At 48.6% G+C, this 14,260-nt stretch overlaps 1 protein-coding gene and 1 non-coding gene across 4 annotated transcripts in view; one reads left to right on the top strand and one right to left on the bottom strand.

The window, feature by feature from the left end:
- The window catches only part of tai (taiman), a 58,674-nt gene that overhangs the window by 41,547 nt on the left and 2,867 nt on the right, over positions 1–14,260 (top strand). Inside the window, exons 3-12 of one of the 3 annotated variants that reach the window (XM_017240020.3) lie at positions 3,980–4,601; positions 4,696–4,857; positions 8,064–8,931; positions 8,987–10,476; positions 10,533–10,706; positions 10,770–12,081; positions 12,137–12,322; positions 12,387–12,724; positions 12,832–13,090; positions 13,394–13,723. In XM_017240020.3, coding sequence (XP_017095509.3) covers positions 3,980–4,601; positions 4,696–4,857; positions 8,064–8,931; positions 8,987–10,476; positions 10,533–10,706; positions 10,770–12,081; positions 12,137–12,322; positions 12,387–12,724; positions 12,832–13,090; positions 13,394–13,723 — 5,741 coding nt within the window. Of the gene's footprint in view, positions 1–3,979; positions 4,602–4,695; positions 4,858–8,063; positions 8,932–8,986; positions 10,477–10,532; positions 10,707–10,769; positions 12,082–12,136; positions 12,323–12,386; positions 12,725–12,795; positions 13,091–13,393; positions 13,724–14,260 lie in introns of all 3 variants that reach the window. The other 2 variants (XM_017240019.3, XM_017240021.3) reach the window with 2 other exon arrangements.
- TRNAT-AGU (transfer RNA threonine (anticodon AGU)) lies at positions 5,746–5,819 on the bottom strand. The gene has a single exon. It is a non-coding gene; the product is annotated as a tRNA-Thr (tRNA).

The following is a 14,260-nucleotide window of genomic DNA, read 5'->3' as shown; positions in this document are numbered from 1 at the left end:
TGCATAATAAACTTTGAATTCCAAATTTCAAGTTGGAAGCGACACGCTGAAAATCACGTAGGCCTATCCCCGAAAACCTAAACAAATTTTAAAGCAAGCTTAAGGGTTTCTTGGCTCCTCCGGCACACGCTGCGTATGAGTGATGTGATGGTTTGTTATGTCAGGTATACAGTTACCCCATAATAATAATCATATTCATCACGTGAATCGTGACTCTATTTGTCCAAAGCTCTACTTCTGGAGATACATATTGCCAAGAAAGCTCTGCTCGACATAATATTCAACATATTAGGTGTAATGAGTAATTTGTTTTAGCCACACTCTGATTCTGTTTTGGGGGCCAAAATGTGATTCATGGAACGGCTTTGGCAAGTGGGTTGTTTGTGCCATTCAAAAGCAAATTAATCATCAAAGAGTAATTCAGGGAATGGCTGTTTCTGACAGACTTTAATTTCAATTCAATGGAATTTTTATTTCACAAGTCGGTGATATTATTGAAGCTTAAAGTAGGCAGTGATTAAGAGGATTAGTATGACCATTAATTTAGTTTATCTTTAACTCAGAGGAAGGTATTCATATCAAGCCAGTCTCTTGGCAATTATTTTCTTTTTTTCCTATAAATACTCTCGAATCTTCCCTTAGCTCGTGACGATAAATTGCGAAAATAGCCATACAGAGAAGCTTGCGAGATTGAAAGCCCAAGCGGCAAAGTGCAAATTGATAAGTCCAACAAAAAAATAAATATAAGAAAAATAACAAAGCCAGTGGCAATAGCGTAAATAAGTCAACTGACTTGCTGCATTAATTGTAATTTAATTAAATTCGCTGCCTCTACGAGAGCTCTGCGATGGCTCTTCCATGGTTGCCTTAATTAAGCGCGTCAATCATACGCCCTGTGTGACGAGAGTGGAGCCGAATAGAGAATAGGACCAGACTGCCGAGGATGATTATGATCATGGTGGGCTGCCACATTTAAGTGTCGCCCTGTCAAAATAGCCAACAACAAGAACCAGAAGCAGCAGCAAAAAGAATTCGCACAATTATTGCGCTTGTCAGTGAAAAGAGAACTGGGAGAAGAGAGAATGGGGGACCACGGAAGAGAAAGAGAAAAAAATAAGCGAACGTCACTCATTTTTGCGCCCATTGCAGTCTCATTTTGGCCAACAGCCCAGTGCAATAAAAGGCGCACTTTAAGTAACTTTAATGGTTTGTTACAAAAACAAATGCCCGTTTTTATACCCTTGCAGAGGGTATTATCCTATTAGGCATATTTTTTTTTAGATAAGGATCACCTCCTGAGTTTATTGGGGAAGATATAGCCATCCCTGCGGGCCCTATAGGGGAAAACCCCATTTTCAAGGGATCCCATCCCGAAAAATGGACAAAAAATCTAAAAAATATTTTGTCTCAGGATTTTGATGCAGAATGCTGGAGAATCGGTCCAGAAATCGTTTAAGGCATTCCGCTTGAGAATCGAATGAGAATTAGGGAAGATATAGCCATCCCGGTGGACTCTATAGGGGAAAACCCCATTTTAAAGGGATCCCATCACGAAAAATGGACAAAAAATCTAAAAAATATTTTGTCTCAGGATTTTGATGCAGAATGGTGGAGAATCGATTCCGAAATCCTTTAAGGTATTCCGCTTGAGAATCGGATGAGAATTAGGGAAGATACAGCCATCCCGGTGGACTCTATAGAGGAAAACCCCATTTTCAAGGGATCCCATCACGAAAAATTGACAAAAAATCTAAAAAATATTTTGTCTCAGGATTTTGATGCAGAATGCTGGAGAATCGGTCCAGAAATCGTTTAAGGCATTCCGCTTGAGAATCGGATGAGAATTAGGGAAGATACAGCCATCCCGGTGGACTCTATAGGGGAAAACCCCATTTTCAAGGGGTCCCATCACGAAAAATGGACAAAAAATCTAAAAAATATGTTGTCTCAGGATTTTGATGCAGAATGCTGGAGAATCGGTCCAGAAATCGTTTAAGGCATTCCGCTTGAGAATCGGATGAGAATTAGGGAAGATACAGCCATCCCGGTGGACTCTATAGGGGAAAACCCCATTTTCAAGGGGTCCCATCACGAAAAATGGACAAAAAATCTAAAAAATATTTTTTCTCAGGATTTTGATGCAGAATGGTGGAGAATCGGCCCAGAAATCGTTTAAGGTATTCCGCTTGAGAATCGGATGAGAATTGGGGAAGATATAGCCATCACCGTGGACCCTATAGGGGAAAACCCCATTTTCAAGGGGTCCCATCACAAAAATGGACAAAAAATCTAAAAAATATTTTGTCTCTGGATTTTGATGCAGAATGGTAGAGAATCGGTCCAGAAATCGTTTAAGGTACTCCGCTTGAGAATCGGATGAGAATTAGGGAAGATACAGCCATCCCGGTGGACTCTATAGAGGAAAACCCCATTTTCAAGGGATCCCATCACGAAAAATGGACAAAAAATCTAAAAAATATTTTGTCTCAGGATTTTGATGCAGAATGGTGGAGAATCGATCCAGAAATCGTTTTAGGTATTCCGGTTGAGAATCGGATGAGAATTGGGGAAGATATAGCCATCACTGTGGGCCTTATAGGTGAAAACGGCTCCGCCCGAAGGCAGCTTTACTTTCTTGTTAAGAAAACAAATATTTATGTTGATGAAAAATCAAAAATTCTTAAAAATTGTACGGCAGAGTAATCGATGCCTCGGTTTTAAATAAAAACCATGCCCTCCCTCTTGGTTTTTGTGGCCTTTCCTCCTCTGGCTTGATTCCATCTCCCTATCATGTCCAGTTGCCTGTAATTATTTCTTCTTTTTTTTGTTCAGTTCCCAGTTACCTATCCCCCAATCTCTGGGGTCGTCTTCATTATGCATATAATGTAATTAAAAAAAAAAGGGAAAAAGAATAAGAAGCAGTTGCCACTCCGAGGGTGGTCCTCGAGAGCTCTGGGAGCTCCTCCTCCGTTTCACGCTCAACTGGTTAAATGAACTCCGCGAATGCGAAATGCAAAATTATAGTTTTAATGCAAAACGAATTGAAGAACTGGGTTTATTCTTTTGATTTAAATTTCCGTTACCTGCGCAAAAGTCACTCTCGAGTGTCACTCAAAATGCCAAAAATAAAATTTATTCCGCACTTTAAGCAAATAAAGTAAACAATTAATCACGTAACCAAATGAAAACTGACATGAAAGCGACCCAAATGAAGGTGAAGCGAAGGATGGAGGGGAGACAACAGCAAGAGTAATGGCCATGATGACCACTTGAAGTCCGGGGTTCTAAACCGGCTTCTCGGGGATCCATGGCAGTCAAAAGCTGACAACATTAATTTGACTCACGTTGCGGTGGCAACCCGAGGCGATGCTCTGGGTCACCAGCTTCCCAGAAATACTTGTTAAAATCCCGGCTAACAAATGATTAAGTTTGTGCGGAAAACAAGAGCCGAAATATGTGCGTATCCTTTGAAGTGCCACGGCTGCCACAGGATAACAAAATGAAGATGTCACATTCCGCTGGAGGAATTTCAGAAGGAATGCGTGTGGTGGAAATAGTTTAGATTTCCGAAAGAAAATCTCCGAAATAATAAATACATTTGTAACCTTTTGTAGAGATACTTAGCCACTCGACAGTCGAAATTAACCACAAAAACAGCTTTTATTGTCGCTCCTACTGGGGTTCTTGAAATGCTAATTAATTAGACAATAAAGTGTAATCAAGGCAGTACATTAGCCACAGGCCCAGGCTGGCAATCAAATGTATAGAAAATACAAAGAACTCTGGGAATTTGGCATTTTGATAAGCAAACGAGGTTGAACCACAAAGCCCAAAAAAAAACAAGGCTAGGGGCTAGTATGCCTTAGTTAAGATATATGAACTTTTTTTTAGAAATTAAACATGTTCTAGAAGGAAATAAAACCATATACCATATATTATGAGGAATATTTTTAATATTTTTAATTTTTAATATTTTCAGGCTTAGCCCAAGTGACTTACCAGATCATTGGGCCTCAGGTACAGCAAATCCAGCGACCTCAAACAGCAGCAGCATCAATAATTCCATTGGTGGCAACAACAAGTACAGCAACAGCAGCAGCAACATTTCGGTCTGCAACCTGCCACGATCATCACCGGCCGCTGCCACAGCAGCCGTTACAATCTCTTCGGCCGCGGGCGGCATTGGTGGCAACTTGCTGAGCGGATTGCATCGCGGACTGGCACTCGGCACGCATCCATTGCAGCGCGCGACGGCAGCCAGTGGAGGCGGAGCTGGTGCTGGGGGCGTGGCAGGAGCCACCACAGCAGCGGCGCTTACACTCCAGCAGCAGCAGCAACAGCAACAACACCAGCAACAGCAACAACAATTGGCCTACCAGCAACATCAGCAGCAGCAACAGCAGCAACACCTCAACTCGCACCATTCTATCCAAAATAAGGCAGCGGCTAGTGCCGCGGCACATCCGGCAAACATTGCAGCAGCGCTGCAGCGATCGGCCGCCATTATGAATGCGGTGGCATCGCCGATCTCAGCCAGCTCTGCGAACTCAGCGACGCCCGGCCGGAAGATACGACGCAAGACGGATTCAAAGGTCAATCTGGTGAGTTTTTAATTTTGAAGGGGAAGGCCCGCCAGATAGACTTTCTCTTAACTAAGACTAGTTTAATTATTAATTTTAACTATTTTATTTTTAGCCACAATCTCAAATCAACAAGTGCAACAATGAGAAGCGGCGTCGCGAGGCGGAAAATGGCTATATCGAGCAGCTGTCGGAGATATTAACGCTGAACAAGCGTGGCGATATGACCTCAACGAAACCGGACAAGGCGGCTATACTAAACCAAGTAGTTCGAACGGTAAGACACCAGTCATCTTTAGTTAATTACCCACCCAGACCCCCCATCAAACGAAACTCATAAACCCCAATCTTGAAAGCAATACAAGTTGTTTTAACACCCAGGGAATGGACTTGACCAGTCGATTCCAGTGGCCGCCTGCCCGGAATACCAAATGATCAATTACAACCCGAAACCATTGGCTTGAGAAATTCCCCAATGTAATTTCCATGCAGCTTCTAGGGTCGAGCCAACAAAAAAAAAACGCGTTCCAATTAAAAAGCAATTAAAAGCTTAGCCAGAAAGAAGCTTACCAGTACTACCAGCCAAGAGGTGCAAAAATGCTGGCGGAACATGGCCGAAAATGAAGAGTTGGCTGACGTCATTTTTTTTTTGCCACATCGCATCACAATTTAATTAATATTTTTATTTAATTTACATAAATTTACTTATGTTTCAATCGACCCGACCCGACCTGGCCAGCGGCTTTATGTTGTTTTAGGTATTTCTTTTATTGGTTTCAGGTAGCCTAAGCACTTTATTATGCAAATTATTTTTGAGCCAAGCGCCACGCTTTGCTGAACATCCAAAAAAAACCACAAATGGATTTTTAAATGAAATACGCCGCAGAGAGAGAGCCCCAACACCGAAATACAAAATACATAATTTTATTTTGTAATACAAGTACAGGGGGAAATGCAATTAAAGGGTACAACAAGCTCATACATCAGTAAATAAATTCAATTAAACGCTCTGGTGTCATGTTGGCTTTTCCCTTAATGAGAGTCCTTCGTTGGGTTATCCTGCCACTAATCCAATTGATGGACAGGGACTTAATCTAGTTATTGTGTTGGAAAAAAAGTAAAATTTAATTATTTGATTAAAAAAAAATAATATTCCTCTTTGGAAAGGCCCCGGCGAGATTCGAACTCACGATCTCCTGTTTACTAGACAGGCGCTTTAACCAACTAAGCCACGGCGCCACTTGTTAGCGGTACTCTCGACTGCTCTACTCATGGGCCGGCCATCACTCACCTGTTATCGGTGATAGGGTTCGAACCGAGTGCGAGTGTTTTTGGTTTATTTTTAGAACTGTCTTGATTAAAAATATGGCTACAAAAGTATTTCAAATCTTAAAATAGATAAAGTGCTTATTTTTAAATAGAACTACATATTTAGAAACCAATTAAAAAAAGGAAAGCATGGCATGTCAGTTAAAATTCTTCTTTTAACAGGAATATATCAGTGGGTTTCTACCGTCTTAATTAATTTAATTTCGAGCTTTATACCCCTCCTCTGATGGTGTTGACAAACCCCCTTTTTTTCGCCCAGGCACAGCTGCTGTCTGGCATATCGTTTACCTGATGTGATCATTTTGGAGGAAATCTATAAGGCCAGAGCCCGCCAAAAATGAGAGACAGGACTATCTGGAGGGTCAGGGTCTGTAGGGGGCTGGCTGGCTGGGAGATGAGATAAAGCCAGACACGTTTTCAACATTTTCGACACTGCACGCGCTGCTCTTTGTGTGTGTTTATTGTTGTTGTAGCAGCTACCGTTGGCTGCCTTTGTTGTTGTGTGTTTACTTTATCATTTGACTGATATTTTTTTTCGGAGTGCCTTCACCCCAATATTCGTGTGAAACAACTTTTCCTGGTCACACACACAAACACACAGACATACATTCGAGAGATTCCTTCCAAAAAGCTTGCTCTCTTTCTGAGATCAACGAACTGAATGGCTTTCTCAAATGCTTTTGCTTTTGGGGCGATGACGTCGCACCTCGTCGCCATTTCACATAGTTGCGATTGCGTTTCATTCTTTATTGTTGTTTCACTCGCTCCCACACACACCCACACATACACTAAGACAGGCTGCATGGCTCCCCCCACAAGGTGCACGCTGTGTGTGATAACGCACGCACACACTCTCATCCAGCCGGTAAACAAAACTGGAGAAGAGAGCAAAGAGAGTGCGCCCGCCATTGCCATTGAGAGATAGCGAGAGAGCGCGAAGCTCTGGCGGTATTCTTGTTGCTGTTGTTGGTCTTTGTTGTTGCTTGATTTTTTTGTTGTTTATTTTTTGTATTTTTTATTTTTTTGCGAACAACAATTGCATTAAAAAAATGTGTGCTTAGTATTTCGGCAACTTTGTGACTGAGCGAACGTTCTGTGTTCTGTTTTCCGTTTTTCTGTGATTTTTTGTGATTTTTGTGAGTAATTCCTTGATGAGCTTGGCACCTAGTTGAGTCAGATTCTAGTCTAGGCCTGGCCAATACCCTAAAAACCAAAATAAATAAATAAATAATAGTATAGGAGGCGGCAGCAAACCAAAACAATGTGAAATGCCATTGACATTTGTCCACGCGAAGTTGAAGTTGACTGACCTTGAAGCCAGCCCCCTCTCCGCCCTCTCATATGTGCGAGAGAGTGAGAGTGGGAGCAGTGGGTGGTTGGGCTAGAAACTCATAGGATAATGGAATAACTAATAATATAAAAATAATTTACGCATGTGTTTGTTTTGGTTTTTTTTTTGTCACGAATGTCAATGACTTTTTTTTTGGGAAACGACTCAAACGAGCGCGCCAATTTTTTTTTTGCGTGGCGGAGTAAAAATAATACAAACACACATAGAACACCAACACACACACACTCACACACACATACATACAGTCAGCGTGTGTGATGAAATGCGGTTTATTGCACTCCCCATTGTGTCAATTGTGTTTATTTTTTATTACACTCCCAGCCTTATTCTGGGACTTGCCCCTCCCCCCTATCACTGACCAACAAAGTGTGCCGATCTTCGTGCTATAATAATAATTATTATTACTGTCGCCGCTGTCGCAGTGTGTCATAATCTGCATCCAGAGTTCTGTCCAGACGCTTCCGCATCATCACCGAAGTGGTCACGATATGAATGGAAGTTTCATGATCAGCTCCGATCTCCGATAAAGACGATGAGTGGCTATAAGGCTGGTCACGTAGAGATCGGAGGAGAGGTGACACATTAAGATCAAGATATATATTCATAATGGAATCTTAAATGTGCCATAAAGAAACCTCAAAGGATGCAGTGTCTGGCTTTCAAAAAGTGTAGCATACTTTAGTGGTTTAAGCTTCCACTACAATCCCTGGAACCTATTCTTCATCTTAACCCTTAACTGTACTTTACTACGAACTTTGTATACCCTTTCTTTTTATTAAAAACTTCTTTGATTTATTTTCCAGTACCGTGAGATCTGTGACAAGGGCCAAAATCGTGATATATCCTCCACGTCGACTAACAACAACTCCACGACAACGACCAACAACAACAATACGAATAGCAACAATAACAATAATAACAACAACAACAACACCAGCAAACCACAAGCAACCTCAACACGCTGCACCCGCTGCGCCACTGACAACTGTTCAATCCATCCGGTGCAACAGGGTGAGGTCTCCTCCACGGAGCCACCGCATCCGGAACCATCGCTACTCCTCGGCCAAGTGCCCGAGATATCGGCATACTTTGAGGCACTCGAGCACTATATCAGTGGCGTGGGTTGGGTCCTGTTGCAGGTGAACGCCAACGGCATCATTGAGTCCTGCACCCAGAACATCCGCGAGCTGATCGGCTATGAGAAGCAGGAGCTCTACCACCAGCCGCTCTACATGTACCTCTATCACGGGGATCACGCCAAGCTAGAGCCGATCATCAACAATATGTACAGCAATCCAAACGGTGGCGGGAGCAGTTCCAACAACAACAGCAACTCGGGTCCGGGCGGCAGTAGTGGAGTAGGAGGTGGCGGTCCCACGGGCTGGGGTGATCTCGATGAGCTGAACAACGGCAATGCGTCTCAACACTCGGCGGGCTCAAATTCCAGCTCCGGCGGAGGTGCCGGAGGAGGCGGTGGAGGTGGTGGCGGATCGGGGGGCGGCAAGTCGAAGCGCAGCATTTCCACCAAGGTGCGCATGCTAGTCAAGGACACGCGAACGGCCACCCAGACGTCGTCGAACTGCGAGCCAGGTCTGGAGCAGAAGCCACTGCGCCAGTCCGGCCAGCAGGACAAGTACGAGGAGGTGGTCCTCATAGCAGCTCCTGTCAAAGGTGAGTCTACATTTTGGCTATTTTATTATCCTTTCTGACCTCTCCTCTCCTGTAGACGATGCGGATGCCAGCAGCTCTGTGCTGTGCCTGATTACCCGACCCGAGGATGAGTCGCCGCTGGAGATCAACATGCAACAGCACGTGCAGCAGCAGCCGATCGAGCAGATGACCTTCAAGCTGGACATTCACGGCAAAATACTCAGCCTCGATCCGACGGCTCTGCGGGAGCCGTTCAAGCAGCACCTCCAGACGTGGGTGGGTCGCCTGTGGCAGGATCTCTGCCATCCGCACGACCTGTCCACCCTGAAGTCGCATCTCCGTGACATCCAGGACTCGGCCAGCGCCCATTCCCCCGGCTCGGGGGGAACGAGACCCTCGGCCCTGCACATACCCAATGTGGTGTCGCGTCCGTTCCGGCTGCGACTGGGAGCGCCCGACGTCTATGTGCATGTGAAGGCCAACTCGAGACTGTTCCTCAACCAGACGCCCGGCGAGGAGGACTTCATCATGTCCGTGCAGACGCTGCTGAACTCCGAGAACGACATGAACAGCAACAACACGGGCTCGGGAGGAGCAGGCGGTGGCCTGGGGTTGGGTCAACTGTGCGCCATGTCGCCGGGTCCCTCGCTGGCCAGCTCCCTGCTGAGCAGCCTGTCAATGGACGGACTGCACGGGGGCGCGGGATCTGGCTCTGGCTCCGGGTCCTCCTCCTCGCCGGCCTCCGGCATGCTACCCACCCATCTGCTGGGCGGACTCGTGGGCGGCGGCCAGCAAGGAGGCGGCGGCAACAGCACGCAGACCACGAGTGTGGGCGGACCCCTGATGAGCAGCGCGATCATCAACGGCAGCGGGCTGCAGCAGCAACAGCAGCAGCAGCGGTCGGGCGCCAGCTCCTCGGCCAGTTCGTCGGCGAATGCGTTGGTGAACGCGTTTACGGCGTCGCCGGCTCCCGGGGAGCACGGCTTCTTCGGGAGCGACACCTTCGAATTCGATATTGCAGCACATTCCTCATTCGACATGGATCCCAGCGGCGGCGTGGGAGCCTGGACGGATTCGCGGCCCAACTCGCGGGCCTCGGTGGCCACACCGGTCAGCACACCGCGTCCGCCCTCCGGACACGGCTTCAGTCCGGCCGTGTGCGCCTCCCCGGCCACGCCCTACCAGCTCTCCTCGCACTCCGCCGCCAGCCTGCCGTCGCCCCAGTCGAATGCCAGCGCCGGCGGTGGCAACTACGGCTTCAACTTCCAATCCTTTGAGGCGGGCGATGTGAAGCCGGAGAAGGATGTCCAACAACAACAACAGCAGCAGCAACAACAACAGCAGATGCAGCAGGGCAACAACAACGGTAGCGGCAACACCAACAACACCTTGATGGGCGGTGGGCTGCCCAATGGAGTGGGTGGTTTGTTGTTGTCGCAGCAACAACAACAACAGCAGCAGACGCCACCCCAGCAGCAGCAACAGGAGTCCTCGGAGCGGTTGCGCCACCTGCTGACCAAGTCACAAAGCATGGGCGGACTCGGAGGACTGAGCGACGACGAGAAGGTGAGTCGGAGGGATACTTTTTCAAGGATTTGGGTTAATCTTAAGATTCGTTGCAGTACTTCAAGCCGGAGGGCAGTGATGATGAGAAGCTGGGCGGCGGAAGCTTCAAGATGGGCGGCCAGTCGGGCGGAATGGGCATGTTCGGGCCGATGGGCTCAATGGGACGCGGTGGACCGAACTCCTCCCTGCTCCACAAGGCCGGCAACTCCCAGAACCCTATGCTGCTCAAGGTAAGTCATTCATCATCCATCCATGAGAGGATTTATTTCTAAAATTCTTAATATTTCAAGCAGCTGCTGAACGAAAAGACGGAGGACGAAGATGGCAACGGATCTGGTGGCGGTCCTGGCTCCATGAACAACTCCCGGCAGAGCGAACTGATGCGCCAGCTGAAGAACCCTGATGGCGGCAGTCACGGGATGCACAGACCCAATGCCAGCGGGAACATGAGCAACGAGGATCTTAAGGCCATGCTGAAGATCCAGAGCGATCCGCTGAGCCGCAAAAGATCGCTCAACGAGCCCGACGACGACATCTCGGCCAAGCGGTCGGAGGACAAGCCGAGCAAGCTCTGCACCCAAAACAAAATGCTGGCCAAGTTGCTGCAGAATCCGCCAAAGTTACCCAAAGCCCCCCCTCCCGAGCAGCCGCTGCAGGTGAAGACGCTGCCGGACATAACCAGCTCCACGGTGAGCAGTACGCTGGCCGCTCCCGGCAACCTGATCAGTGCCGGCAGTACTGGACCCAAGGCGGCCGCCAATCGCAACCGCAAGCAGCAACAGCAACAACAACAACAGCAGCAACAGCAACACAATGCCAGCAATCCTGCACAGCAGCAGCAGCAGCCAAACGATGTCTACCTCAGCCAGCAACAGCAGCAGCTCCAGCCGCCGCAGCTGGCCTTCCAACAGCAGCAGCAGCAGCTGGCGACCACAGCAACTACCTCAATTACCACAGCGGCCTCCACTTCATCGGCTGCGGCGGCTGCAGCGGCGGCAGCAGCGGTCTTTCCGGGCGACGGCGACTCGGAGTTGTCCAAGCTGTTGGACAGCGTCATGGACTATTATACGGATGACACGCCCATCGTGACCAATGCACCCTCGGCTGCCTCGGCCATCAGCGACATCCAGAAGTCGCTAATGGATGTGGAGTCGGCTGCCTTTGGCAACGATCCGAACCAGCACCTCATGATGACCCAGCAGCAGCAACAGCAGCAACAACAACAGCAGCAGCTGCTGGCCATGCAGGTTGCCCAGCAACAGCAGCAGCGGCAGCAGCAGCAGCAGCAGCATCTCCAGCAACCGCCCGCCTATCCGGGCATGATGGGCATGCACCAGCAGCAGCAGCAGCAACAACAGAACCAGCAGCACATCATGCAGCGCCTGGAGGCGATGCGCAACCAGGGCTTCCAGCGACCGCCACCGATGTATCCGGCACGTGGCCGCGGGCCCATGAATGCGGTGGCCACTCCGGGCGGGGTAGTGCTTCCCGCCCAGCAGCAGTTGCGCAACATGCGGCAGCAGCAGCAGCTGGCGGCAGCCCAGCAGAAGGAGCGTCTGCTGCAGCAGCAACAGAAGCAGCAGCTACTCGTCCCAGAGAATGCCAGTAAGTAGTCATTTTTATAAGAAAGGTGTTCCAATATAACTATATATCTTTCCAGCTGGGATCAATGCGGGCCTCAACAACATCAACTCGCTGATGAACACGACGGTGGCCCCGAACGTGACCCTGTCGCGCACCAACCTGCCCTCGGACGCCCAGCTCAGCCCGAACTTTGCTCAGGCGCTGATACAGCAGCAGCTCAGTCCTGGCCTCAGCACACCCTACAGTCCGCAGCCCAATCAAGGTTAGGATTCCCTGACCTTCAGAGATCTTCGGAGAGCTTTCTTAACTTCTTTGATTTATTGCAGGCTATGCCCCTCAGTTCCCGCAGCCCGGTCAGCGTCTTTCGCCGCAGCAGCAGCAGCAGCTCAACCAACAACAGCAACAGCAGCAGCAGCAGAACAACGCCCAGCAGCAGCAGATGGCCTACCAGCAACAGCAGCAACAGGTGGGTGACGGTGGACGCTCCAACACGCCGTTCGGATCCAACTCAGGGATGCAGTCCCCGGGAATGCAGAACAGTCCCCAGCAGTGGGGCGGCGGCGGTGGAGGAGGCGGTGGCGGTGGACCAGGTGGCCCGTTGCCGGCCGGCAATGCGGGCAGGACGTTGCAGCAGCACAACCCCATGCTTATAGCCCAACTGCAGGTGAGTGACCGAGAACTTGATCTTCTAAGAAGACACACAACTAACTCCGTTCCTTGACGTCCTGGCTGCAGGGCGTGAGTCCGTATAATGCGCGTCAATACCAACAGAACCAGAGACGCGGCCTGAACTCACCGGGAGCTGTCGGACCAGGTGGTAATCCAGCGGCAGCGGCAGCGGCGGCACTGCAGCGCCAGAACTCGTTCCAGGGTCAGGGCGGTGGCGGGTCCACGACGCCCGACGGCTCGGGTGTGGGCTTCGGTGGACCGCAGTCGCCCTACGGCGGCAACGTCAACGTGTTCCAGCAGCAGCAGTTGCAGCGACTGCAACGCCAGGGCAGCGTCCCGCAGGCCACGCAACACCTGCCAGGTAAGAGATGGGAATGGGAAGCACTTTGGAGGCAAGAAGCCAACTAGGAATGTTGTAGGAGCCATAAAAAGGGAGTAATAGATTAGATTAGATCTCTGATATCTATCTCGTTAAGCGAGTGCCCCCTTAATCCATTTACTAAATACATAGACAGCTTTACACACACAAAACCACACTGACACACATGCCACACACACACACGATACTCGATAATCGATACCCTATAATCTTAATTAGTTTTAAATCGAAGCCAAAAGAGAAACAAATCCAAAACCAAAACCAAAAACCGCTTAACCAAAACAGGCTCGCCACGCTTTGGCTCCTCACCAGTTGGCAACAACAATCCCGATAGCTCAGCCGCCGCCGGCAACCAGCAGCAGCAGCAACAACAGCAACAGCAGCAACAACAACAGCAACAACATCAGCAGCAGCAACAGTTGATGAACGGGCTGAGCATGTCGCCACATCCGCATCCCCATCCGGCGATGATGGGCGTGGGCGGTATGGGCAGTGGCGGCGGCAATGGCATCATTGGCCTGGGCGGCGGCGGGGGCGCCAATTACGGCAATCCCCTGGGCGGCTACGGGCAGTCGCAGCAGCAGCCAAATGATTTCTATGGTCGGGCGCAGACCGGTAAGCCCGAGTGCTCTTCTCTCAAATCTCAAATCTCAACCACCACCTCAAACTATCATTACTACTCTCACGCGATCGCTGTATAAATCACACAAATGCCTTCAAAATCTCTGTACATAAATATATATAGTATACCTATGGCTATATACATCCATTGCCACGCATCGTAAAGCAACTCGAAATTTGGGAGCATCCTTTAAGAACAAAAAACACAGACATCTCGACACCTCCTAACCCACACATATGCGTGTATATCTTTGTATAACTGTACAATCATTGTAAATAACCAAAAAAAAAAAAAAAACCCATCAAGAAAAGTCGGCTGAGCTGTAAATAATACCTATATATACATAGTTCCAGGCGGAGCACCCAATTAACCTAGTACTTCCCCCCTAGACTTAAGAAGACAAACTCCCTAGAGAAACCTCTAGAGAAAACCTACTAAAGGGAGAGCTAGAAAATTATAAAATGTACATTATAAATTGGTCCTTTAGGTTCTTATTAAGTTTATTGAAGTACACCCCACCCCACCCCCAT

Source organism: Drosophila bipectinata, chromosome 2L (genome assembly GCF_030179905.1).
Source record: "Drosophila bipectinata strain 14024-0381.07 chromosome 2L, DbipHiC1v2, whole genome shotgun sequence".
Taxonomy (NCBI): domain Eukaryota; kingdom Metazoa; phylum Arthropoda; class Insecta; order Diptera; family Drosophilidae; genus Drosophila; species Drosophila bipectinata.
The sequence above is the reverse complement of the archived record's forward strand: the minus strand, read 5'-3'. Positions and strand labels throughout refer to the sequence as shown.